The sequence below is a fragment of the Salvelinus alpinus genome, chromosome 8 (genome assembly GCF_045679555.1).
Source record: "Salvelinus alpinus chromosome 8, SLU_Salpinus.1, whole genome shotgun sequence".
In the NCBI taxonomy this organism is placed as follows: Eukaryota; Metazoa; Chordata; class Actinopteri; order Salmoniformes; family Salmonidae; genus Salvelinus; species Salvelinus alpinus.
The window spans coordinates 36,346,358-36,373,557 of record NC_092093.1 but is presented as its reverse complement, the minus strand read 5'-3'; the positions used below and the strand labels follow the sequence as shown (position 1 = coordinate 36,373,557).

General features: G+C 41.4%; 1 protein-coding gene and 1 long non-coding RNA gene across 3 annotated transcripts in view; one reads left to right on the top strand and one right to left on the bottom strand.

Annotated features, from left to right (window-relative positions):
- LOC139583067 (uncharacterized) overlaps positions 1–23,374 on the bottom strand; it is a 67,176-nt gene extending 43,802 nt beyond the window's left edge. The window contains exons 1-2 of one of the 2 annotated variants that reach the window (XR_011676475.1): positions 23,206–23,374; positions 22,205–22,354 (exon numbers count right to left, since the gene is read on the bottom strand). This is a non-coding gene — a long non-coding RNA (uncharacterized lncRNA). Of the gene's footprint in view, positions 1–22,204; positions 22,355–22,479; positions 22,928–23,205 lie in introns of those variants that run through there. The other variant, XR_011676476.1, reaches the window with a different exon arrangement.
- Positions 23,375–23,901: 527 nt separating this feature from the next.
- LOC139583066 (4-galactosyl-N-acetylglucosaminide 3-alpha-L-fucosyltransferase 9-like) lies at positions 23,902–25,940 on the top strand. Its single transcript, XM_071413783.1, has 2 exons — positions 23,902–24,006; positions 24,774–25,940. The coding sequence occupies exon 2, from the start codon at positions 24,781–24,783 to the stop codon at positions 25,855–25,857; it is 1,077 nt and encodes a 358-aa protein (XP_071269884.1). The 5' UTR covers positions 23,902–24,006; positions 24,774–24,780; the 3' UTR covers positions 25,858–25,940.
- Positions 25,941–27,200: the final 1,260 nt, after the last annotated feature.

Below are 27,200 nucleotides of genomic sequence, written 5' to 3'. Positions count from 1 at the left end.
GCATGGCATGTAATGAAAACTCTTTAACTGACATCAGAAGAGAGAGGAAGGGAGATGTTAGGATGGACATTGAAATAGGGAACAGAGCTCCAATGCTGATTATCAAATTTGGCTCCAAATGATCAAAAGCTGAAACAATGCTAACAAGTTAACAACAGTGCCTTTATGTCCACTTCGTAGACCATGCATGATAAAACTGTGTGTTGCTAGGCAACCATATTTAGTAGTAGGCTAGATTTGGACCTTCGACCTGTTGACAGAAGGCTTGTACTGCTCACTTCTGCATGCATAAGCTACACTGTATGCAAGTTCTTTTGAACAGCAAAGCCTGGTAAACAATGGATTTTTGATACATTTTATGAACAAGCGTTGTCATGTTGTCCACAAGGCAATCTTAAATCGAATTTCTGATTTGATCTCCATTTTCTGTTTTGAAGGTATTCTGTTTCATCACCGAGGCCTGTTAGTTACAGTATGCACACCACATAGGAAGGCCCCATCAACTACAACTGGAGCCTAGCTCTGTACAGGGCACATCAGTGGATTAAGATGTCGTCCTGTATAGAAAATCTACATTTCAGTGCCTTCTATCCCAGTCCTCTCCGGAGTTCTCCTTTGCATTTTCCTGACCCCGATTTCTCAGTTTGCAGCTATGATTAGGATCCCCAAAGGAATTGGCTCTGTAGCGGGGCCAGGCCAACAAGGCTGGGGGTTTTCTGCACTCCGTGGAGGCTACGGATCCCTCTGGATGTGGAAATAGATTTCAGTCAGAGTCTGGCTCTAATTGTAGCTGCTCAAGGTCCTGCCCATGTCGTGGCACATTTCGCTCAAAGTGTTCAGCCTGACGGAAAAGGGACTATCGAGAACACTCATAAAGGACTAATGCCCTCCTTACTGATCTCAATTCTTGACTTATACTCCCTCTCTTTCCTCACTTCTGTAGTTTACAAAACTATGGTCATTGGCTACTTTTTCTGTAGTTGCAGAAGTCACTGAAGCATTGAGAAGCATAGCAGTTTTAATAATTAAAGAGCATATGGTCTGCCCTTAATGTCTACCATAACTTTTCAAAGAGACTGTTTGTGTTCTATTAACTATAATTCGCAGCAGGGGTCATTTAAACCAAATAGACCTCGCAACTATAAAAAGACTGCATGGTGAAACGTCCTTCACTTGGCCGTGATGAATGACTGGTTCCCTCCGCTTCCCATTTCCTTTTGAAGGTCAATTATTTTTTCGAAAAGTATAGGCATGAATTAAAGCCTTGTCCATTCTGTTCACATCCCTGGAATAGGGAGGGGAAAAAAAGATCCCATGGATATTGAAATTTGATTTAGATCCAGGTGATTTAAATCTTTAAGTAGTCTCCAAGCTAGGTGAGAAGAGGGAGATGGGCTACTGTTCTTCTCCTTAATGATCATGATGAGTTGATGAGGTAAGATTTGAGAGAAAACGGGCACAAGTTAGGATTAATCCTTAATGTCTTCATATTAGAGAGCTTCCGTCTAACACAAATACCGCCATCACTTCACTATGCACTTCCATGCGTGGCAGTCCATTCTAAAGCCCAGCCAATGGGCTTTTGAGGTTGTACACCTTCTGACAAATGACCAGCAGCAGTTGTTTATCATGCAGGTAATTAGGCCATTACAAATGACACAGCTGTTGGTAAAGCAAGGCTTCTGTTACCGACTGTGTACTCACTGGCACGCCTGGAGCCAAGAGAGTGTAAAAAAACGGAGAAAACAGAGGAGAAATCAATACTATATTACCTCAATTAAACTTGATTAACCACGGGTCCCCGAGCCGAAGGTGTGGAGAGAGAAAGCTTGAGAGACAAGGCAGCCAGCAGGCTACATGTTGGGCTACTGAGGAGCTAATAAATGACGGTAACTATAGAGGTTCCATTTCTCTTTGTATCTTCACCCAAAATAAAGAAAAAAAACGGTGTAAGATTATTTGAATTATTAGCAAATAGTGCACTACATTTATGAAATTCTTGTGTATGCCAACGTTTCAAGGAATCAAATGGTAACACGCCTTGATGAATTGAAATGATCATGTTAAAAGGTGGAATCCGCATTAGGGGAAACAGCGCCCCTGCTCGTCCCAGCACAATTCTTATTGTTTTTATTTTGTTTAGGAAAATGGAGGAAAGGAGCATCCAGGCATGGTGGTGAAAAAATAAAATAAATTGCAATATACACTCTGCTGTTCTATCGTGTGTGCAATGATCTCAGATTTCATTGTTTGAAGTAACTTCTTTGTTGTTGCAAACGGACGAGGCAGTTGTAACCATTTACTGATTCCAGCTTTAACCGAATGTTTGGTTTCATGCATATTTTAATTAACAGGCGGCAGATGGAATAGCTCTCGAAGTAAAACAAAGTACGTTGTTAACTTTCCTGTCTATAGGGAGAAACAGAATGGTGGATGGGAAGTTGATCATAAGATTCTATTAACAGAAGATAAACAGAAGCAGACACTAGCAGCTAACTTTCAAGGCCAAAACCAGATTAGAAAAAAATCCTCTGTCTTTGCAATGATCATCTGAGGTGTTTATGAATAGATATCACTGAATAGTGAATAGGTAGAAAGAACATATTGTTACAAATAATACAATCTAGGCAGACATACAGTACATTAAGAATCAACTTTATTCAATTTATTTTTGGAACTTGTACCATACCTATCCAAAGATAACAGTCGTCATGCTCACATTGATATTATTCATGAGAAATGTCCAAGGCACACCTACTTTTCAAAAGACACATTCACTAATAATGGGTTCTACCTCATTCCTACCTCAATCCATTTATTTCCCCGATGATATCGGGAAATGAGGTAGAATGAGGTAGGACCCGTTACTAATGAATTAAATAGTATTTGCATTTGAAAACATTGTCCAACCTACAATGGAACATGATAAATGACTCATTTTAATGTAGTGACAAATGGTGCAGAAACTTATTTTTAATATGATTCATTTTAGTCTGAGCATATGTGAGAAAGGCTCATAAGTGCCCCCACACACACACACACAATGCACGCACACACTGCACACACACTGCGCGCACACATCCATGCTTAAAGGATATTACGCTTCAATCACGTGACAATCCCTTCCAAAAATCTCTACCATATACAGAGATGACCAACTCCCACCACAGACTTCAGAGGAGGAAAGGAAACTCAGACATGGCACATAAACAAGTTAATCAGTCTGCCCCTCAAACCTGATGCCTAGGCAGAAACGCCACTACAGCAATTTCCCCTCTGTTGTGTCGACCAGCATCTACAGTAAGTGTCTGTCTGGCCCTATGAAAACATTTCCTTCAACACATTTTGCTCTCATGCCTTACTTTAAGTCAGAGATGGGCAACTTTGATGGGGGTGGGGGCCCAAAAACACGAATCATGAGGGGCTCGCCGGTCTGCCTCACGGGTCTGCCTACCCACATACATACCTACACATGCAGTCAGAGCCACCCTTAGAAACATTTTGTTGGGGGGCCCCCGTGACCTTGCAGGCAAAAAATAATAATTGTGGTCCCCGTCTTGACAGCAGAGAGAAAAAAAAATCTGAGTTAATGTCATAGAATTCTACACATTTTGCCATGGGATGTAAAGAAAATGCTGCAGTGTTAAATCAAGTTTGCAGCAATTGTACACATTTGGCATGGGGTGGGGAAAGGTTTTACAATTGTATAACTCCTTTCATCCACTTCTACTCATTTTGCTATGGGGCAGAGATAAAAATGAGCCGTTTTAACAGCTAATTTCATGCAATTCTACACACTTTGCCATTGGGTGGAGAGAAATGTTTGCAGTTTTTAATATGATATTTGAATGAGCGTGGCTTACAAAATCAATGTGGGCCCCCCAGTTGGTAATTCGACCATGATTACTAAAATGTAGACAGCTAGCCATTAGACTCATTTACCAATCTAAAAATGTTTAGCTCACATGGGCTTAATTGACTGACTGCCAGTGACTGCCATAACAAGGGAAAAACTGCTGGTGCACAACCAAATTATGTAAATGCACCTTGTGTATTCTACTATTCTAACTCTCAACAATAAGTCGAGACCCCGACTGAGTAAACATTTTTTTTAAATGTATTATTTAAAGAACATTGGGTGGAAATTGATCCGTAGGCCTACAAAAGGAGCGTGGCCGCCATCCCTGCCTATAAGTATAGCAACTAGTCCGCTTAATTTGTCCTGGAGAGATAAGGAATTGGTTGCCAATTGAATAGCTATTTGAAATCACAGTCTCTGTCAAGTCTGAAGACATGGTAAACTGACAAGCTGACCGATGGGAAAAGGAGAGAAAATAGGGCAGGAGCTGACAGAAAACCTACATTTACACACACAGCCCTATACATACACACAACTCCCTCCTCTCCCTCCCTTTCCCTGCCTTTGATAGGGAGGCGCTACAAAGCAGAGAGGGAGCTTCAAACAAGCTGCACATTAATATTTTAAAAAGGGCACCCGCTACTTTTGATGTGTGGACCTTTATGCAAATGTACTAGTAGATACAGGTCCCAGCAGAGAATGTGTTGCTGTATTATTTGTTCTGGAACACTTTTCTTGATAAATCTAAATGAACTTTTCACACTCCCTCTGCAACCCTGGGAGCTGGAGAAAAGGACAGTTACAATCCTCCGCCTCCTGCAGTGTGTGTATGTATGTGTTTGCACATAAACAGCTGGCCACAGTGAAAAGCCTATACCACTAACGAGGGAGTCCCTGTAGATAATGACCCTGAAAATAATGCAACATCATTCATGTGTGAGTCTCAATGTCATAGGATACTGCCTCTGCCAGGTAATTGTACACTGACTATATTGTATAGCATGATTTGGCATGGGTGTCATGGCGAGACGAATGCAATTATCGGCTGGCTACTCTGAACACTTTATTTGGACAGTGAAGCTAAAACTTTTAATTTGGCTCTATACAACAGCGTTTTGGATTTGAGATCAAATGTTTTATATTAGGAGACAGTACAGAATGTCACCTTTTATTTGAGGGTACTTTAATACATATCTGTTTTACTGTTGGAAATGAAAGCACTCCCCCATTTGAAGGTGACAAGTATTTGGACAATTTCACTTAGCAAAAATAGTGTATTACATTTTATCAAAAGTTGAGTATTTGGTCCCATATTACTAGAACACAATGACTACATCAAGCTTGTTACTCTATAAACGTCTTGGATGCATTTGGAGAAGAAGAAAAATTGGTTGTGTTTCAGATTATGTTGTGCCCAATAGAAATGATTGGTAAATAATGCATGAACACTTTTACCTTAATGGGGATGCTACCATGATTACGGATAATCATACATAAATTGTGAATGTTGATGAGTGAGAAAGTTACAGATGCATAAAGATCAGTCCCCCAAGACAAGCTAACTTCTCCCCATTACCATGGGAGGTTAGCATTTTTTTAGGTCTAGGATATTTATGCCTCTTATTCACGATTATCCATAACCATGGTAGCAGCCACATTAATGTAGAAGTGTTCAGAAACATTAGATTCATATTTACAATAAATGTGACTGCCAATGTGAAATAAGTTGGTGTATTTCAGGATAAAAAGGTGACTACATCATTTGCCCCCTGAAGTGAGGTAACAGCTATGAAAAAATTTAGATACGAGAGGACAACCAAAGAGAAATGGGTTTAATGTGAATCAGGTGTACTTCAAGACATTAGTTTAGCTCAACATTCATTTTACATTCACTGCTTTCCCTCAATCGTTCCGGAACAAGGCAGCCAAGAATCTATTTTACAGGCATTTCAAAAAACAAGCTTCTCTTACTGTGAGAAAAATAAATATCTTAGCTTTGCTGAGACCTAGCCATGCATAAACATGAACTCTCAAAGTGTTGCCACATTTGAACTTATTGTAATTCGGTTTATGAAGAAAAATAAGTGTATTTCTGAGAGTCAATCCAGTTTATGTTCGCTAATACAGTACATCTGAAATGTCAAACGTTTGAAATGTCAATATGAACAAAAGTCACCGATGAAAATGTGCTCTTTTTATGGTTGGCTGTGGGAGTTAAGGTTCTCGAAGAATATTAGCCTTCCCACTCATATTGAATTTTATAACTTATGTATGTATTTATGTAAGTGTACATATGTCATCCAATCGAATAATCAGTTAGAGAAACTTTGTGGAACATAAGTCATGTTAAAAGATCACCATGATGAATAACAGTTCTTATGCATTTCTACAGCTTTTCTAAGTTCTCTAAATATCTGAGCGTGCAATACTTGTGAGCACATGGGTAATCGTGACCCACAACCACTCATATTGTCTCTATGTAATTTGGGGCGGGGGGGGAGAGAGACAGTCCCCATAATGCAGTTCTCCATCAGAGGGAGAGACTGTGACCCAGGCAAAACTGGTTTTCTATTAATTCTGTGTCAGAGTTAATTTTTCACTGCAGTACGTGTAACACAAGAATGCAAATGATTCGCATTCACCATGTCCAGTAACCTCTACATTGATGCGTGTGTGTGTGTGTGCGCGTGTCTCAACTGAGTAAATTATAGGCTCCTATCATAAAGGTGAGCAGAAATAACCGCTATAATAGACTCTTAAAATTAGAGATTACCTCTGGGACTAATACATAGCATTGATTCCACAGTAATTTATGCCCTTGTTTAATTCCTCATCTTTTCATCAAATTCCTATCTAGATGTTAATCATTGTATCAGTGACAAAGCTAAACACAAGGTCAGAATGTATTCGTACACTGAGTACACAAAACATTAGGAACACCTTCCTAATATTGAATTGCACCCCCCTTTTTGCCCTCAAATCAGCCACAATTCGTTGGTGCATGGACTCTACAAGGTGTCAAAAGCGTTCTACAGGGAGGGATGCTGGCCCATGTTGACTCCAATGCATCCGACAGTTGTGTCAAGTTGGCTGGATGTCCTTTGGGTAATGGACCATTCTTGATACACGCGGGGAACTGTTGAGCGTGAAAAACCCAGCAGTGTTGCAGTTCTTGACACAAACCGGTGCGCCTGACACCTACTGTACTACCATACCCCGTTCAAAGACACTTTATAATTTTGTCTTTCCCATTCACACTCTGAATGGCACACATACACAATCCATGTCTCAATTGTCTCAAGGCTTAAAAATCCTTCTTTATCCCGTCTCCTCCCCGTCATCTACACTGACTGAAGTGGATTTAACAAGTGACATCAATAAGGGATCCTAGCTTTCACCTTTCACCTGGTCTGTCTATGCAATGGACAGAGCAGGTGTTCTTAATGTTTTGTACACTCAGTGTATGTATGCATTATATTGAGTGCTAGTTCAGACTATTTATTCTAGTGTAGATGTGCCAAACCTCCATCACACTATAAATACAGACATATTTTATATTCTTCCTCTTCTTTTGGGTGCTGACAAACTTCAATGACCAATATTTCAGTTCCACTTTCTGAGCGGCAGTCAGCCGTTTACGAAGTATCCATTTCCTACACCTTTTTCACCGGACACCCCTTTTGGGCAGCAACTCCTGTGTTATTTAAAATCAAAATCTGTGCCCCAGTGAAACCAAGGACACGTACAGCTCCCTATAAACCAGGTTTCGGCTCAGGCAAAATAAGGATATCTGTCAAGTTAGTGGATGTGGACAGAGCATGTTTCTACAGTAGGTATCCAGATGGCCAGTCAAGGGGATCTCCCAGGGGTGCCCTCAGGAATGACAATGACATGCTGAGAGAGACAGACAGCCAGCCAACGTTACCAGCACCAAATCCAAAATATAACAAGAACATGGTCCTGTTCTGGCTAAGATTTCAGATACGGACAACAATTACACAGACTTTGCACTGCCTACACTTTCATCCAATATGTTTTCTGATATCTATAAACAGTACATTCCCACACACATAGTCAATATGAACACATCTTGTGAATGCATACGGGAGAGCAGGGCACTCATGAAATTCATATAAAAAAATATATATATATATATATTTAACTAGGCAAGTCAGTTAAGAACAAATTATTATTTACAATGATGGCCTACCGGGGAACAGGGGGTTCACTGCCTTGTTCAGGGGCAGAAAGACAGATTTTTACCTTGTCAGCTCGGGGATTCGATCCATCAACCTTTCGGTTACTGGCCCAATGCTCTAACCACTAGGCTGCCTGCCACTCCATACAAGGACATGTGTATCAGTCAGAACCCAGGAGGTAGGTGACCGCCATGCCATCCTCGGGCTATGACGACCCACAAATTCATTTCCAACCTTGTGATTGGATCAGGGCAGACCACAGCGCTAGGCTATACCCTGCCAGACGAGGCTCCACTTCACCACTCGCTGACCGCCAGCTGTCCCCAGAGGTTGGAGGGTTTGTTGAGGGGTGATACCTGGGACCATGGGGCTTTTTCTCCTGTCAGCGAATGAAAAGATAAGCGCCAGCTCAAAGTCCCCGCTGTGGGCCATACAATCCCTGGGTGAATTCACCCAGAACGTCTGCTGCATGATAGAAAGGCAGCTCACCCAGGAGAGAAAGAAAGAAAACTGTCTACCCTCCCTCACTGAACGTGTTGGCTTTGCTTAAATAGAGACCGCTGGTGTAGTTGACCATATATCCCCTGAAAGAAGTGCTGGCTGCTGTGTACGTACCCCTCAAACCTCTGACTACTGCAGGAGACTTGGACAGCTGAAGAGCTCCCTCTCTCTCAGTATCCATCTCTCTCTCCCCGTCCCCGTTCTACCCTTCATGTTGCCCACTGGATAGTCCTCTTACACAATGTTCAGTTGGCTTATGCCTAATTAGTATGATGTGTTTCAATCAAGAGGAATTCACCTTTACAGAGACAAAACTGAAATGTCTGAATTTGAATCATTCCTGAACAAAGCTAAAACTGTGGGACCACCGTGAAAAGGAGCTTATTAGGCCTATCATTAGTGGGGCATTTAAATGTTGAGTAAGAGGAATAGCGGATTAAACCCCTCTGCACCGTAATACTTGTTAAGCGAGCTGTTTTTGAAAGTCATATTTAGAGGAGACAGAAATTCATGTTAATCATGTATTCATAACCAGAACATGCAATGATGACCTGCATTCACTCAGACAACAAGGACTTTTGCATTCACTCAGGAAACTCAGACCAAACCTGAAAACATGCAACGAATAACAACATGCATTCAGGCCTGCGTGAATAGCGCCCATATGATGTAACAGCAGTGTTGAATCAAAGAGAGCAACCCAGAGAGACACTACTGTGAAGGTCCTTCTTGTGCTCTCACAGTTGCACCACTCTGCTGTTCTCCTGTCTTTCTCATGTTTAATTTCCCTTCTCTGCTTCACAACAAACAGGCTATTGGATGTTTCTCATCGTTACAAATGGTAGTTTGGACAAGCAGAACTGTTCCTTTGAGCCTTCGTCAAGACTACAATTCCGGTGTTACACAAGAAAGCACACAAATGAAGACATTTTATAACAACTTTCCCACCGTAACCAAGTGGGGGTGTTAAGTGATCCCAATATCTTTGCATAATTATTTGAGAGCTCCTTCTCTGTGGGAGGTTTTACTGCAATAAATGGTTGCTTGTCCTGAATAACTCATCTTCCTCCTACATTCCACCCCGTACAACAGAGAAGCCATAAGGAAAATGTTCACTCTTTCCCTTTCAAGAAATCGGAAGATCACCAAGAGGGTGTCAACGCCTTTGACAGGTTGTGAGGAATCACCTTTTTCTGCAACTCCTGTCTCAGTCTCAGTCCTAGTGGGTCTGACTGGGCCCTGGTCAACGGACCATAACCCAGTTGACACCTCTGTTGACGTGATATGGTATAGCAACAGCTTGGTTGAAACTGCATTGCAGAAGAGTAGAATGTTACTTACTTACTTAGTCTTCTTTGTTCCTTGTGGGACCTAAGACTGCAATAATCTTCTGCCACTGAAGTCGGTCTTTGGCCACAGCTTGTGCCCTGTCCCATGAGACACTCATCTCCTCCAACTCAGCCATCACTGTCCGTCGCCATGTTTCTTATTTGTGTGTGTATGTGTATAATGTGGAGTATAATGTGTTACAATTGAATTCCAACCATCGTTACAAGTGTATTACTATAACAGACAACAAATATTTATCCTAACAAGCGTATTGTGCCTGTGCTGCTGCATCAAAGCTATACACATTTAGAATAATTATTAGTGACAATATCTAAAGTTCAATTGTTTGAAGTAATAGAAGACTGTCTGCAATGTGTTTACTCATGCTGCTAAACGTGATTACATTTCAAAGAGGCAGTCTCCTAATTTCTAAAATTGCTGAGGAAACTTGACCTAATTTGTTGAAAGGGAAGCTAGCATAAGAGAAGAGATGGTGCCTTTGAAGTTTAGATTTAGATTGGTGAACTCTTGTCCCTCCTTTGGTGGGGGGCGGCTTATCGAACATATGTTTGGTTTATTAAGTATTCAAACTCACAGTTTTAGAAGTGCTCTGATGTATTTTATCATTGACAAACCACTTTGCTGGTCTTGACACACTTGACAGAAGGTTGACACAAAAGATCGCAAAGAAAATTCTTGACAGCATTTTCTGCTCTTTTCTTGTGAAAGTTTGAGCAACTGTGTCTTTAAACAGTATCATCTCATTAAGATCAACATACAGCTTCAGGAGTGGTGCAAACGAACAGGTTTATTGTTCCCAGTCTTCCAGGCTGTTGGTGGGTCGTTCCACGAAGAGAGTGCCTTTTGCGTCTCTCTGATATTTTAAATAGAAATTGTCCACCAATATTGCATTTTACAAGCATGTTATGTTAAAAAGTGCTCTTTAATATATGGAGAATTCAATAAATGCGATTTTTTTATATGAATAAAAACTTGCTGAAATGTATCATTTTGACATTGCCCTCCATCAACCCTGTGTCACTTCTAGGAAGATTTCAACCCACTTAATCCCAAAATGTATCCAAGTTTCACCATCATTGTAAAGCCCTAGTTATTTCACGTGATTAGTGATTAATTTACGTCTGTCCCTCATTTTAAAAGACAACCCTGTTACGTGAACAGAACCGTCATTTTAATACGGTGAAACTACTCCTTCAATTTATTTTTTTCCCCAAAAAGCAACATAGAACATCTAATAGTCAAATCATAGTGTGAAAGTAGAGGAGCTGGGTCTAGTCTTTTTGGCCCTTTTCTGGTGAAAAACTGAGCAGGTTGAGCAAAACATGTCAACCCTGTTACCCATAGATAGACAGGCTAGAAATGTTTTGGGATTTAACATGTTTTTTTAGTGTTTTTTTAAAGCTTGCATTCAAATGCCACTGCCTGTTGTACACAACAAGAGTCCATTCCTCCTGTCAAGAGGTGATTAATGGCTGAGTTAAGATGAAATCGTCAACACTGTTACGGCCAACTCCGTTACTTTATGTGGCACCTAATAGGCACTTACTATAGTCATGTTTTACCTATTGAGATGGTTTTTTGTCCATTAAAATAACATCAAATTGATCAGAAACACTGGTAAATTACTATTGTAGCTGGAAACGGCTGATTGTACTCCTATGTAGATATTCCATAAACAGAGGCCCATTATCAGCAACCATCACTCCTGTGTTCCAATTGCACGTTGTGTCAGCTAATCCAAGTTTATCATTATAAAAGGCTAATTGATCATTAGAAAACCTTTTGCAATTATGTTAGCACAACTGAAAACTGTTGGTCTGATTAAGTTTAATATATAAACTCGTATTTCAAGGCCTATCTTCAAACTCAGTACCTCTTTGCTTGACATCATGGGAAAATCAAAAGAAATCAGCCAAGAACTCAGTAAAAATTGTAGACCCCCACAAGTCTAGTTCATCCTTTGGAGCAATTTCCAAACGCCTAACGGTAATCAAGTTCTTCTGTACAATCAATAGTACGCAAGTATAAACACCATGGGACCACGCAGCCGTCATACCGCTCAGGAAGGAGACAAGTTCTGTCTCCTAGAGATTAACGTACTTTGGTGCGAAAAGTGCAAATCAATCCCAGAACAACAGCAAAGGACCTTGTGACGATGCTGGAGGAAACAGGTACAAAAGTATCTATATCCACAGTAAAATGAGTCCTATATCGACACAACCTGAAAGACTGCTCAGCAAGGAAGAAGCTACTGCTCCAAAACCGCCATACAAAAGCCAGACTACGGTTTGCAACTGCACATGGGGACAAAGATCGTACTTTTCGGAGAAATGTCCTCTGGTCTGATGAAACAAAAATCGGACTGTTTGGCCATAATGACCATCGTTACGTTTGGAGGAAAAAGGGGGAGGCTTGCAAGCCGAAGAACACCATCACAACCGTGAAATACGGGGGTGGCAGTATCATGTTGTTGGGGTGCTTTGCTGCAGGAGGGACTGGTGCACTTCACAAAATAGATAGAGTCATGAGGTAGGAAAATTATGTGGATATATTGAAGCAACATCTCAAGACATCAGTCAGGAAGTTAAAGTTTGGTCGCAAATGGGTCTTCCAAATGGACAATGACCCCAAGCATACTTCCAAAGTTGTGACAAAATGGCTTAAGGACAACAAAGTCAAGGTATTGGAGTGGCCATCACAAAACCCTGACCTCAATCCCATAGAAAATTTGTGGGCAGAACTGAAAAAGTGTGTGCGAGCAAGGAGGCCTACAAAACTGACTCAGTTACACCAGCTCTGTCAGGAAGAATGGGCCAAAATTCACCCAACTTATTGTGGGAAGCTTGTGGAAGGCTACCCTAAACATTTGACCCAAGTTAAACAATTTGAAGGCAATGCTACCAAATACTAATTGAGTGTATGTAAACTTCTGACCCACTGGGAATGTGATGAAAGAAATAAAAGCTGAAATAAATCATTGTCTACTATTATTCTGACATTTCACATTCTTAAAATGAACTTGGTGATCCCACCAATGTGTCGGAGGCAACACCGTTCAACTGGTGACTGGGGTCAGCCTGCAGGCAACCGGCCCACCACAAGGAGTCGGGGAATTTTTAGTAGGATTAAATGTCAGGAATTGTGAAAAACTGAGTTTAAATGTATTTGGCTCAGGTGTATATAAACTTCCGACTTCAACTGTATTATTTTTTACCCCCTTTTTCGATCTAGGCTCATCGCTGCAACTTCTCAACGTGCTCGAGAGAGGCGAAGGTGGAGTCTTGCATTCTCCGAAACATGACCCGACTAACCTCTCTACCTAAACAACCCGCCAGCTTAACCCAGACTCACCAATGTGTCGGAGGCAACACCGTCCAGCGTGACTGGGGTCAGCCTGCAGGCACCCGGCCAACCACAAGGAGTCGCTAGAGCACAATGAGCCAATTAAAACCGCACAGGCCAAACCGTCCCCTAACCCGGATGACGCTGGGACAATTGTGCGCCGTCCTATGAGACTCCCGGCCATGGCTGGTTGTGGCACAGCCCAGGAATGAACCCGGGTCTGTAGTAACGCCTCTAGCACTGCGACACAGTGCCTTAGACTGCTGCGCCACTCGGGAGGCCCTTCACTTCTCAAACGGCACCGAATTGGTGGAACGACCTTGCTATGGTACACTACTGAAGAGCTAGGCTACATTCAGGTGCAGGATGAGCCCAAAATGAATGTAGTCCAATTCACTACAACCCATAGGTGATCAGTGCCACAAAAGTTCAAACACGTTTGTGAGTCTATTTTTGGAATTCTATTAAATTTGACATTAAAGGCAGAGAAAATGTGATCTCACATTTGGTGGAATAGGGTTATACTGTGTGTACTAAATAGAGTATAACATCCATCTGCTGAATTCCCCAAAACACATCTCCATACATATCACATTGCAGAAGATGGTAGTGTGCCCCCACAAAATAAACAATACTATAATACTGTGTGAAAGAAAGAAAATGAATTACAAAGACAGAATGGTTTTCCTGTTTTCCTCTAAGGCCAGTCCTATTTTATTCTAAACACACAGTATGAGAGTTTGGTCTTTCACAAAGAAGACATAGCCACCTGCAGCCCCTATCTAAATTGGCCACTTTAGCCTGCACCTTCCACTCGCAATATATACTGACGATTAGATGAAATGCAGGTGAGGTTCACCAGTTGTTTGTGTAATGCACACAGAGCTCCATTCTATGGTGGGAGAAACACCCATGTACTTTGCTTTTGTAAATCTTATACGGTGCCTTCAGAAAGTATTAATACCCCTTGACTTGTTCAACATTTTGTTGGGTTACAGCATGAATTCAAAATGGATTAAAAACATGTTTTTAGACATTTCTGCAAATGTATTGAAAATTACATACAGAAATATCTCATTCACATAAGTATTCAAACTTTCCCACCTGGACAAAAAGAACATCTATGTGAGAATGATGTTCATTGACTACAGCTCAGCGTTCAACACCATAGTGGCCAAAAAGCTAATCACTAAACTAAGGACCCTGGGACTAAACACCTCCCTCTGCAACTGGATCCTGGACTTCCTGGCGGGACACACCCAGGTGGTAAGGGTAGGCAACAAGACATCTGCCACGCTGATCCTCAGGGGTGCGTACTTTGTCCCCTCCTGTACTCCCTGTTCACCCATGATTACGTGGCCAAAAACTACTCCAATACCATCATTAGAACTTGTTCTCAACTATCCTACCTGGTTAAATAAAGGTTAAATAAAAAAAATGAAGTTTGCTGATGACACAACAGTGGTAGTCCTGATCACCGACAACAATGAGACAGCCTATGGGGAGAAGGTCAAAGACCTGTCATTGTGGTGCCAGGCCAACAAGCTCTCCCTCAGTGTGAGCAAGACTAAGGAGATGATCGTGGACTACAGGAAAAGGAGGGCCGAACAGGCCCCCATTTACATCAACGGGGCTGAAGTGTAGCGGGTCGAGAGTTTCAAGTTCCAAGGTGTCCACATCACCAACAAACTATCATGGTCCAAACACACCAAGACAGTTGTGAAGACAACACCTTTTCCCCCTCAGGAGACTGAAACGATTTGGCATGGGTCCCCAGATCCTCAAAAAGTTCAAAAGCTGGACCATCAAGAGCATCCTGACTGGTTGCATCACCGCCTGGTATGGCAACTGTTCGGTATCTGACCATAAGGCGCTACAGAGGGTAGTGCGTACAGCCCATCACTGTGGCCAATGCTTCCTGCCATCCAGGACCTATATACCAGGCGGTGTCAGAGGAAGGCTCAAAAAATTGTCAAAAACTCCAGTCACCCAAGTCATACACTGTTTTCTCTGCTACCGCATGGCAAGCGATACCAGAGCTCCAAGTCTTGGTCCAAACGGCTCTTTAACAGCTTCTACCCCAAGCTGGCACCGATAGAGATGGCAGCTTTGGTTCAAGCCCTTAGGAAACTGTGCTCTATTATTTTTTTTAATGTTTTGTTTCTTACATTGTTAGCCCAGGAAACCTTAAGTGTTATTACATACAGCCGGGAAGAACTATTGGATTTCAGAGAGACGCCAACTTACCAGCACAACCAGCACTACGACCAAAAATACGACTTTCCCAAAGTGGATTATTTGTCTGCACCTCCCAGGGCATTTGAACTGATTCCAGAGGCCGGCCCAAAACAACACCATCGGAGGAGATGGTGCCGTAGCGGTCTTCTAGTGAGGCTTTGGATACGCACACCACCCACCGCTTCCGAATATATTACTCGCTAATGTCCAGTCCCTAGTTAACAAAGTCGACGAAATTAAGGCAAGAGTTTCTTTCCAAAGAGATATCTGGGATTGTAACATACTCTGTTTCACGGAGACATGGCTAGCTGGGGACATGCTGTCGGAGTCTGTACTGCCAACGGGATTTTCAGTGCATCGCGCCGACAGGAACAAACATCTCTCTGGTAAGAAGAAGGGCGGGAGTGTATGTTTCCTGATTAATGACTCATGGTGTAATTGTAACAACATACAAGAACTCAAGTCCTTTTGTTCACCTGACCTAGAATTCCTCACAATCAAATGCCGACCGGATTCTCACAAAAGAACTCTTCTCGGTTATCGTCACAGCCGTGTATATCCCCCCGCAAGCAGATACCAAAAATGCCATCAGGGAACTTCACTGCGCTATATACAAACTGGAAACCATATATCCTGAGGCTGCATTTATTGTAGCTGGGGATTTTAACAAAGCTAATCTGAGAACAAGGTTACCTAAATTCTATCAGCATATTGATTGCAGTACACAAGCGAGTAACACACTCGACCACTGCTATTCTAGCTTCCGCAATGCAAACAACACCTCCCCCGCCCTCCTTTTGGCAAATCTGACCATGACTAAAACAGGAAGCACCTGTGCTTAGGTCTATCCAACGCTGGTCTGACCAATCAGATTCCATGCTTCAAGAATGCTTCGATCACGTGGACTGGAATATGTTCCAGGTAGCCTCAGACAATAACATTGACGGATACGCTTACTCGGTGAGCGAGTTTATGAGGAAGTGTATAGGAGATGTACTCACTGTGACTATTAAAACCTTCCCTAACCAGAAACCGTGGATTGATGGCAGCATTCGAGCAAAACTGAAAGCACGTACCACAGCATTTAATCATGCCAAGGTGACTGGAAACACGACCGAATACAAAACAGTGTAGTTATTCCCTCCGTAAGGCAATCAAACAAGCAAAGCGTCAGTATAGAGACAAAGTGGAGTTGCAATTCAACGGCTCAAACACGAGACGTATGTGGCAGGGTCTACAGACAATCACGGGTTACAAAAAGAAAACCAGCCCTGTCGCGGACATCGACGTCTTGCTCCCAGACAAATTAAATAATTTCTTTGCGCGCTTTGAGGACAATTCAGTGCCACCGACATGGCCTGCAACCAAAGACTGTGGGCTCTCCTCCTCTATGGCCAACGTGAGTAAAACATTTCAACGTGTTAACCCTCGCTTGGCTGCTGGCCCAGACGGCATCCCTAGCCGCATCCTCAGAGAATGCGCAGACCAGCTGGCTGGTGTGTTTACGGACATAATCAATCCCTATCTCAGTCTGCTGTCCCCACATACTTCCAGATGGCCACTGTTGTTCCTGTTCCCAAGAAAGCTAAGGTAATTGAACTAAATGACTCTCGCACCGTAGCACTCACTTCTGTCATCATGAAGTGCTTTGAGAGACTAGTCAAGGATCATATATCCTCCACCCTACCTGTTACCCTAGACCCACTCCAATTTGCTTTCCGCCCCAATAGGTCCACAGACGATGCAATCGCCATCACACTGCCCTATCCCATCTGGACAACAGGAATATCTATGTAAGTCTGTTGTTCATTGACTACAGCTCAGCATTCAACACCATAGTACGCTCCAAACTCATCATTAAGCTTGAAACCCCGCTCTGTGCAACTGGGTCCTGGACTTCCTGACGGGCCGAAATCCAGGTGGTGAAGGTAGGAAACAATATCTCCATTCCACTGATCCTAAACACTGGGGCCCCACAAGGGTGCACTCTCAGCCCTCTCCTGTACTCCCTGTTCCCCCACGACTGCGTGGCCATGCACGCCTCCAACTCAATCATCAAGTTTGCAGACGACACTACAGTGGTAGGCTTGATTACCAACAACGACGAGACAGCCTACAGGGAGGAGGTAAGGCCCCTCGGAGTGTGGTGTCAGGAAAATAACCTCTCACTCAATGTCAGAAAAACAAAAGAGATGATTGTGAACTTCAGGAAACAGCAAAGGGAGCATAATTCCACTTTGACATTATAGGGTATTGTGTGAAGTTCTCAAAAATCTCAATTTAATCCATTTTAAATTCAGGTTGTAACAACATGTGGAAAAAGGCACTTTACGTACACTATCAGCACAGTCGGGCCTACATATGAGTACTTAAACGGTAGACTCAAGCCTCATTCACATTACATCTCAGCAGTCTGTTGAGTTGCGCCGGACGTCATTCATTTCAATGGGGACTGTCAACAATGGAGTGGTATAGCAGCGCTCCTCTTGTGGTTGAAGGCTTTGTTGCGAAACGGATGCCACATACTTTTAATTTTTCCAAACTCTGAATCGTCTTTAGTGCAGTCCAGAGGAGAACAACTGCCCCCTCTCACTGAGGATGTCAAGTCCAAGGCCAACTAGGGTACTGTAGGCAATGTTTTCAGAAAGCAGGATCCCCCATTTTAGTCAATGGGAGATTGATGATCTTCTGGTGCCAATACTTGCTTCTATTTAACCAGATGTCCTTGAACCAATTATTTTAAAATCGCACACAGAAGAAGTTATAAAGGAAATGTGCAGCCTGCAGTACCCCGGTTGGCCTTCAACGTGATATACTCAATGAGAGGGGGCAGCACTGAGCTAGCCTGCACATCACTTCCCAGAGCAGCTCAAACTGCACATGCAATGTTCCCAAAAACTCCGCCATGAAGCAAGATCGCAACACGCCAAAACAACAAATCCTGATCTTCAAATGCACCACTGAGACTTCATATAGGAAACAATAGGTTGATGTCATCGGTGGCTTTGTCCATTCTTTTTACAGTCTATGGTGCAGCCAGAGTCCATCAATAGAACAGGAAGTTAGCAAACCACAGAACAATAATAAAATACGTTTTTGGTGATGGATTTATGGGATAGCTAGTAATTTGTAAACAATTACCCATTCTTATAAGTGAGTACTATTTTAATAGTAATGTTAAATAATACACATTGGCCGTTGGGGACAATTATATTATATGACTGTTGCCTGCCGTTTTAGTTTATTGTGATAGTAATGTCGTTTAAAAAAAAAAAACATTATTAGGTGGAGGTCGCTAGCTTCAGTATCTTCAACCTAGCCTAGCTTTTAGCTAGCTAGCTCCTCTGTAAGCTAGCGTGACTAGCTAGAAAGTTAGAGAAACAAGTTGAGGAAAAAGTAACAAACAAAACATGTTTTATCACCTGAAACAATACGTGTCTCCTGTCTTCAATGAAATGGTTATATTTTGAAATCTCCCAAAATAAATGCAATCTCTGACGAGAGACTAGGCTCTCCTCCAACTTGTCTTGCGTCTGTGAAACCACACACTCTCCGTCCAGTAGCGGAATGAGGTTGCGTGAAGATGACGTACGTCATAATGAAATACGTCACGGTGTACGGGCATCAGCTAAATGTATCACGGTATACAATGGGCTGTTCGACATTGCAGCAGATCGTGCAGGTGACTGCCGACTGACTGATCGACGAAGAACCTTGCATCATAAATAACTACCCATTATTATTTGTAGATCAGTCAGCCAGGCACAATTTGCCCATGATACATTTGGGTTTGATCTTCTCTAAAACGGCCATTGAGATGAGCGAGATGCAATAATTAGCTCCCACATGGTCACACACAGTATCTGCATATGTGCATGATACACTTCAAGCTGTTACAGCGTGGTAGCCAGGGGACCAAACAGCGGAGAGGTGTAGCCTCGCACTTCAGCACTAAGTTGTTGTGGAAATTGACCCACTATGCTGTTTATGTTCTGCATCTACGGCATATCACTGAGTCAACCTTTAAGAGCTCTTCAAATCTTCTTGCAGGCACCAATGGAGTCCATTTTTAAGAGGAAAATTAAAAGAATCCCAGGATGGAGCAGGCTGACACTGGACACAGCAGGGCCCACAGGTTAATCAGGGAGAGCAGAAAGGCGAGTGAGAGGGGGGAGAGAGAGGGAGAGGGGGCAAAGAGAGAGAGAGAGAGAGAGAGAGGCTACAAGGACAGGGGCATTTTCCTGCGGCTGCTATATAGAGAACTGTATTCCCATTCCACTGAAATCCTCTCAAATGAGAAAGCCATGCTTATCTCTAAGGGGGCTTTTGCAGAAATGAAAACTATCCTTTGGTCCATATCCGTAACCATAACGTAAAATAAGACCACACTACAAAAAAGTTAAATCTAAGCATGGCTATTTTATATTGAGTGATAATTTACTTAAAATGTGTTTCTTTCTTGTTTTTTTCTTACCAAGCTAAATTATCTAACGTCAGTGGCAGATCATTTTGCTTATTTTAACCTAAAAAATACGTAATACGAGTCATTTATCTTATTTCAAGATATTTTTCAAGATATTTTACATTAATTACTATGATGATTAAGGTCAAATATCTTAAAAGATCTTGAAATAAGAAATACTTTTATTAAGCTTTTTATAGGTTAAAATAAGCAAAATTATTTTCCAATGACATTCGATCATTTAGCTTGGTAAGAAAAAACAAGAAAATAACTCATTTTAAGTGAATTATCACTTAATATAACATTTAAACTTGCTTAGATTTCACTTTTTGCAGTGCATAATTGGTTCCCAACACAGGGACACTATTACATAGGTAAAACAGATAAGAATGTATGTATGTGAGTCTAAACATACCTGTACTTGCTAGCCCAGACAAATTAGACTTATTATAGTGGCTTCCTGTTCAGATCTTAAACTAACTGCCCTGGCAGTGCTGTGATAGTGGTGTGACTGGGTTCATGCTACCTTAAACCAGCTGCAGTCGTCAATGAAAAACCATTAGTTGTCTTTTACTGCCCTCCAGAGTATGTACTTGGAAACTACACATTAATCTAAAATAGGAGTAAAAATACGCTCTTGGTAGAGAGAAGTAATTGTTTCACAGAGAGCCTAAGTGCCTGGGGAATGTACTATAAGTCACAGCAATTAATTTCCTTAAGGTCTTTATAGAGGTGGACTTCAAGAGTCTAAAGACTAGGCCACTCAGTGTTTTCTGAACGGTGGAACTGGACACACTAGCAGGATGCACTTGCAGCAAATTCCTTTTGGGTCATATATTCAGACTGGATTGCGTCTACACAAAAAACATTTTCATTCATTTTAACGGGTCTGGAAAAGTAAAAAGGCTTTAAGTGGGTCACAGCTGGGTTTCCCAAACTTAGTCCTGGGACCCCCCCTGGGTGCATTATTTTTGTATTTTTCCCTAGCACTACACAGCTGATTAAAATAATCAAAGCTTAATAATGAGTGTGTTATTTGAATCATCATTGTAGTGAAACAAAACATGGGGGGGGTGGGGCATGACTGAGTTTGGGAAACCCTGGGTCACAGAACTCTACCTGTTGTCCGCTGATTTCGTCCTTACGCCGTTGAAAATTTGAGACATAACATCCACAGGAAAGCATTATTAAAACGACTACAAAACTAGGGTCTCTGACTGTATGTGGCTATCATGATTTGTTTGTTCATCACCAAGGCATGAGCACAAGACAGAAGTACAGAAGTACATACTAACTGAAGTCTTGCATGCATTTACATGGTTTTGCACATGTGCCAGGTGATAGAAATCTATCTGTTTAATAATTCTTCCCTGTGGATATTTTTTCTCAAATTCCTACCTTCAAAAGGACAGTGGTGTAAAGTACTTAAGTAAAAATACTTTAAAGTACTACTTAAGCAGTTTTTTGGGGGTATCTGTACTTTACTATTTATATTTTTGACTACTTTTACTTCACTACATTCTACAAGAAAATAATGTACTTTGAACTCCATACATTTTCCCTGACATCCAAAAGTACTCGTTACATTTTGAATGCTTAGCAAGACAGGGTAATGGTCCAATTCCCGCACTTATCAACAGAACATCCCGGGTCATCCCTACTGCCTCTGATCTGGCAGACTCACTAAACACACATGCTTCGTTTGTAAATGATGCCTGGGTGTTGGAGCATGACCCTGGCTATCCGTAAATAAATAAAAAACACAAGAAAATGGTGTGGTCTGGTTTGCTTTAAAAGGAATTTGAAATTATTTATATGTTTACTTTGATACTTAAGTATATTTTAAACCAAATACTTTAAAACTTTTACTCAAGTAGAATTTTACTGGGTGACTTTTACTTGAGTCATTTTCTATTAAGGTATCTTTACTTTTACTCAAGTATGACAATTGGGTACTTTTTCCACCACTGCAAAAGGACCAACTACAAAATGACCGGTTGGTTACTTTCTATTAGTTGCCCAATTCATTTTCATAATTATTACAGCTAGCTTGTCACAGATGATTTTGTGTCTATCAAACTGGGAACATCCCACTGGGCACACACTGGTTGAATCAATGCTGTTTCCACATACTTTTTATGAATTTACCTTGAACCAACGTGGAATAGATGTTAAATTGACATATGTGCCCAGTGGGATGTGTTACACAGCAGAAGCCCTGCTAAACAAAAGAAAAAGGACTGGGCAACTTACCCCATGGATACAGAGGCTCACAAGAAGAGGGGTCCCAGTTGCTGTATGGACCAAGCTGTGCAGGCTGTAGCTTTTCTGTATTCTGAATACAGAATATTCTCTAACAAGAGTTTGGGTTGATTCAAGTCTTGCAGGCATTTGCGGTTTCTCCTGAAGGAACCAGACACCCAAGTTAAAAGTATGCAACGACACACAAGCTGAAATAAATCAACAAGTTTGAATTCACTTCAGTTGAAACATATGAATAGAGCCTCAGAGTAGAGGTGTCATAATACCTTGTGGTCAAACAGGGAAATGGTTCCAATCGTTTTTCCACCATTCATTTTTCCCCATTGGGGATTTTAGAAACACTTAAAATAAGGGCTGTGTTTCCTGTAGGCTTGGAATGCTAATTATCATCAAAGTAGACATTATGCAAGACTACACATCTCTGCAAGCTCCTACACGTCATCTCTAGCATGCACCTTTGCTGAAAGAGATTGTTACTTTTGCCTCCATTCGGCAGTCTTGTCCAGATCATGATGGCATTTGTAGTTCTTTATGATAGCCACATTCGCAGCTAATTAGCATTTCATTTGTTGGGGGTAAATACAGGCAACTATATTGATAAAAGTCACCTTGTCCGAGAGAGATTTACACGTCAAAATGTCACACCAGGGAAGCCTACACAAAGCACAGCCCTTATTTTAAGTGGGAAAAATGTATTGTGGAAAAAACGATTGGAACCATTTCCCTGTTTGACCTCTAGGTTTTATAGGTATTAAGACTCATACTGTGATATTCTATTGGTAAGATTAATTAGGTCCGTGAAGTCATGTCCCTCCATTTCTCCACACTGACTAATTGTTCATTTTAGGCCGGGTGGGTATAATTTGGGGAACGTTCCAACAGGAATCTGTTCCCAAAACTACGTAAATAACAAGGATGTCAACAAACAATGCATACAGCGTAGCATGATCAATTCACCTAGCTAACTAGCTGCCGAATAGGCATCAACTCACCACGTAACTTATTCTTAATGTTTGTCCATAGACTACCAGTGTGAGGAGACATTTTTCGGAATAAACGTGGTGACTGAAAAACTCAACAAAATTGCTCACTCCTCCCTACCTGGTATCTTACTCTGCCGCTATACAACGTTGTATGCGTTGTTTACGACGTTTCTGTAACAGATTCCTGTTGGAACGTTCCACAAATTATACCCACCCTTTTAGGCCTAGGCTACTCTTGCTAACCTATGCCTATGCCATCACTAATCGCTTGAAACATTAAGCCTATGCTTTAGTTAATGTAAGGATCTTGTAATCATATAGTAATTTAGAGAAATGTTCGTCTTTTTGTTGTATTTTTGGGGATAACTGCCAACTTTCTATCTACTCACCACCACTGTGGTTTATATAAGGCCTACACGAGCCATGCCAGTCAACATGTTGTTTCTCCTGACCTGGATGAACCAGATAGATACTCAAATTAAAAGCGAATTCACTTCAGTTGATACATTTATTAATGTAAATTAATGAAGAAGGCTAATAATAGGGCTCGGCCTAATTTTCTGCACACAATTGTAGATTACTCATGATGTAGACCAATGACTATGTCATTTCTAATCGCTTCAACATTTTTTATGATCAAACGTCAGAGTCCGGTAGCCTAATCAAGTCATTTATTTAGAAATGTTTGTCTGTTTCGACAACCTGGCCCTGTTCTGCTCAACCGCATTGTGATCTGGCTCGTGGGAGTGGCTCAAGTTCACAGCTCACAGGTTTCGCATCTCTGGTTATTTGCTTTCTTCCGTTTCGAGGGTAGGTAGCACCTATTTTCATTGTTTATTATAAACGCTCATGTTTATGCAAGTTGTCTTTATATAGTTTAATGTGTTAATTGTTGGTCATTGATGTTAATTGAGCAATCACTTTGAAGCCTATTAGCACTGTTCATCGACATTTTGAAAGTATACCTGTTTTAGGTTTGTGCCAGGTGAAGGCAGGTCCTACAGTATGATGTTGATATTGTTATTGGCCATGTTTAGGCTATTTTCTAAAGCCAAACTTAACGTCTGCATATAGGTGGAGCTGCATTCCCCCCTCTTTCTACTCACAAGACCACTAGGCTAGGTTACATGGCATTGTTTTATTTTTTCTTTATCTAAAACAGCATTCCCAGCATATACATGTGTACAATAGTGTAAACCTATTAAATGCACCCGTCCTTTCTTCAAAGCATAGGCATATAATGCTGAAGCTACTATATAAATAGAATCTCATTCTATTAGGCTACTGACGGGTGAAACCTTCAGGCTACTTATTTCAGAATCTTAGCCTATGCATTGATTGTGATCTTGCATAAGTAAGCTAAAATATGTAAACCTGTTTCTATGTTGGACATCTGTGATTAAATAGTGTCATGTTTTTTGTGATATAAAAGGCTATAAGATAAACAATCCATATCACCTGAGAAAATATATGCACTGAACCAAACCAGTACATTACTCCATTGTTTGTTTCATTATTGAAACAGGTCATCGACGTTGTTTTGAAACAAACTAATTACACTATATATTTTTTTACAGGACAAAAATGGCCGCTGCAACTCTTAACGGCTTACTGCGCCTACTTGTGACTGCAATCATTGCAATAGGCTGTTTTGTGACTGTTTTCCTCATGTATTTTAAACCGTCAAGTAACTGGCTTGCAAAGCCCATTGAATCACCAACACTACCAATTCAGAAGGAAGAAGAAGAAAATAAGGTTCATAATAAGACTATAGTTCTATTATGGATGTGGCCTTTTGGTCAGTCCTATGATCTAGACACATGCAGCACCCTGTTCAATATTGAAGGCTGTTTTTTAACAGCTGACCGAGACCTATACAATAAGTCAAGTGGGGTCATCATTCACCATAGAGACATAAAAAGTGATTTATCAAATCTACCACCATTGCAGCGCCCACCTTTCCAAAAGTGGGTGTGGATGAATCTAGAGTCCCCGTCACATACTTATAAAAACCCAGGTCTTGGAAATATTTTCAATTTGACTTTGAATTATAGGCAAGATGCAGATATTGAAGTGCCTTATGGGTCAGTTGTATTCAGCCAAAAGGAGGGGGAAGCTTTCATATTGCCAATTAAAACTAAATTGGTCTGCTGGATTGTGAGTAACTGGAACCCTGACCATGCCAGAGCGAGGTACTTCAATGAATTGCACAAACACATTGAGATACACACCTATGGAAAAGCCTTTGGAGAACACGTCAATGATCAAGACTTCCTGGACACAATATCCAGTTGTAAATTCTATCTTTCGTTTGAGAACTCGATTCACAAAGATTACATCACTGAAAAGCTGTACAACCCACTAGCTGCTGGATCTGTGCCAATTGCTCTTGGGCCACCTAGGCAGAACTATGAGAACTTTGTGCCTGGAGATGCCTTCATTCATGTGGATGATTTCCTCTCTCCCAAAGAGCTGGCTAACCAACTCACACTGTTACATACAAATGAAGAAATGTATCTGCGTTATTTTGACTGGCGCAGACATTTCAATGTCAAGAGGTCACATTTCTGGGCTGAACACACATGTCATGCCTGCGATTACATTAAAAGACACAAGGAATATAAAGTTTGTAATAACCTTGACACTTGGTTTTGGGGTTGACAGCTCATTTGCTTCTGCAATGTTGTGGTTCAATGTTATGGTAGCTCATGAAACATGTACAAAAGCTGAAGATCATACGCACATCCAGGTACTTCCTGCAGGTGCGGAAGTTGTAGGCAAACTCATGGAAAACAGGAAGGAAAACGCTGTGCACTGTTGCTCATGCTCCTAGGTGATTTTATCACAACTTTTCGACCCTTAGGTCCTCATCAGGCAGGATTCCTTTCTGTATCTCATGAAACATAGCCTGGTCTCTTGTGTGATGATAAACAGGACACATCCTTTTGTGCACTGTCCTGCTTAACATATTCCAGACGTTTGAGGGGCAGCTGCTCAAAATGACCCCCCCCCCCCCCCCCCAGTGCCCCATTCAACCAGTTAGCAAGTCGTACATTTCAGAGTTTCCTAGTTCCGATTATCACATGAACGCGGCAATAGCCAATATGGTGGTTAGCTAGAGTCGACGACCTCTGTTGCTGCTGCTGACACATGTACAACTCCCGATTTAAAGAAAGGATGAAGTTGGGTCGTAGATGCTTGCCTGGGTACCCAAACTCCTTTCTCCGGCCAAACGCTACGCCACGCCCACGGACATTAGTTTCTTCTCCGCGTTGAGTCTGGATCTGAGTACTTCCCCAACGATTTCTAGAACGCAAACAAATTCTAACTGTTCTGATTGGTCCCAGAAACTGATTGGTTGGGCCAGAACATTTAGAAGCTGCATTTAGAAAATTCGTTATTGGCTTTGTTACTCTGATTGATTAGAAATGATCCAAACGCTGATGACTTTGTTTTGGACAACACCCCATATCACCACAAACGACTTCAATAGAGAGCTATAGTAATGTTGTCTTTTTGTAGGCACTTACTCCGCCATGGTTCATTGAACAAAGCCTATGGGAAAATAAGGTCTGTGTTAAACACAGGCTTAGCCTTTTACGGAAGCGGGATAAATCAGAGTCACATAAAAAAAGAAGGAACCTACCATGTCAGATATAGAGTTGAAATATATTACATTTTGAGTTTGCATCCCAATATTATACTTTATATACATGACAGAAAACTTAAATATAACAAAACCATTTGACATAGAAACACTGAATTCGCTGCGTAAAAAAAAAAGTTGATTAATTATGAAAAATATAAATAACATTCCACCCATGAGGACATTACGGGGCCATTTGGTCATTTGACTGCAGGAAAGGTATTCAAGATCATATATGTTTTGTTCTATGAGATAATCACCCTTGGCTAATGTCAGTTTTTGTGAATTTTGAAGCATTTATGTAATTTTTAAATGACATAAAGGCTTCATAATTCATAAAGGTCATATTAACTGACTG

Coding starts and splice junctions, on each gene's coding strand:
- LOC139583066 (XM_071413783.1), top strand. CDS start 24,781: ATGGCCGCTGCAACTCTTAACGGCTTACTGCGCCTACTTGTGACTGCA.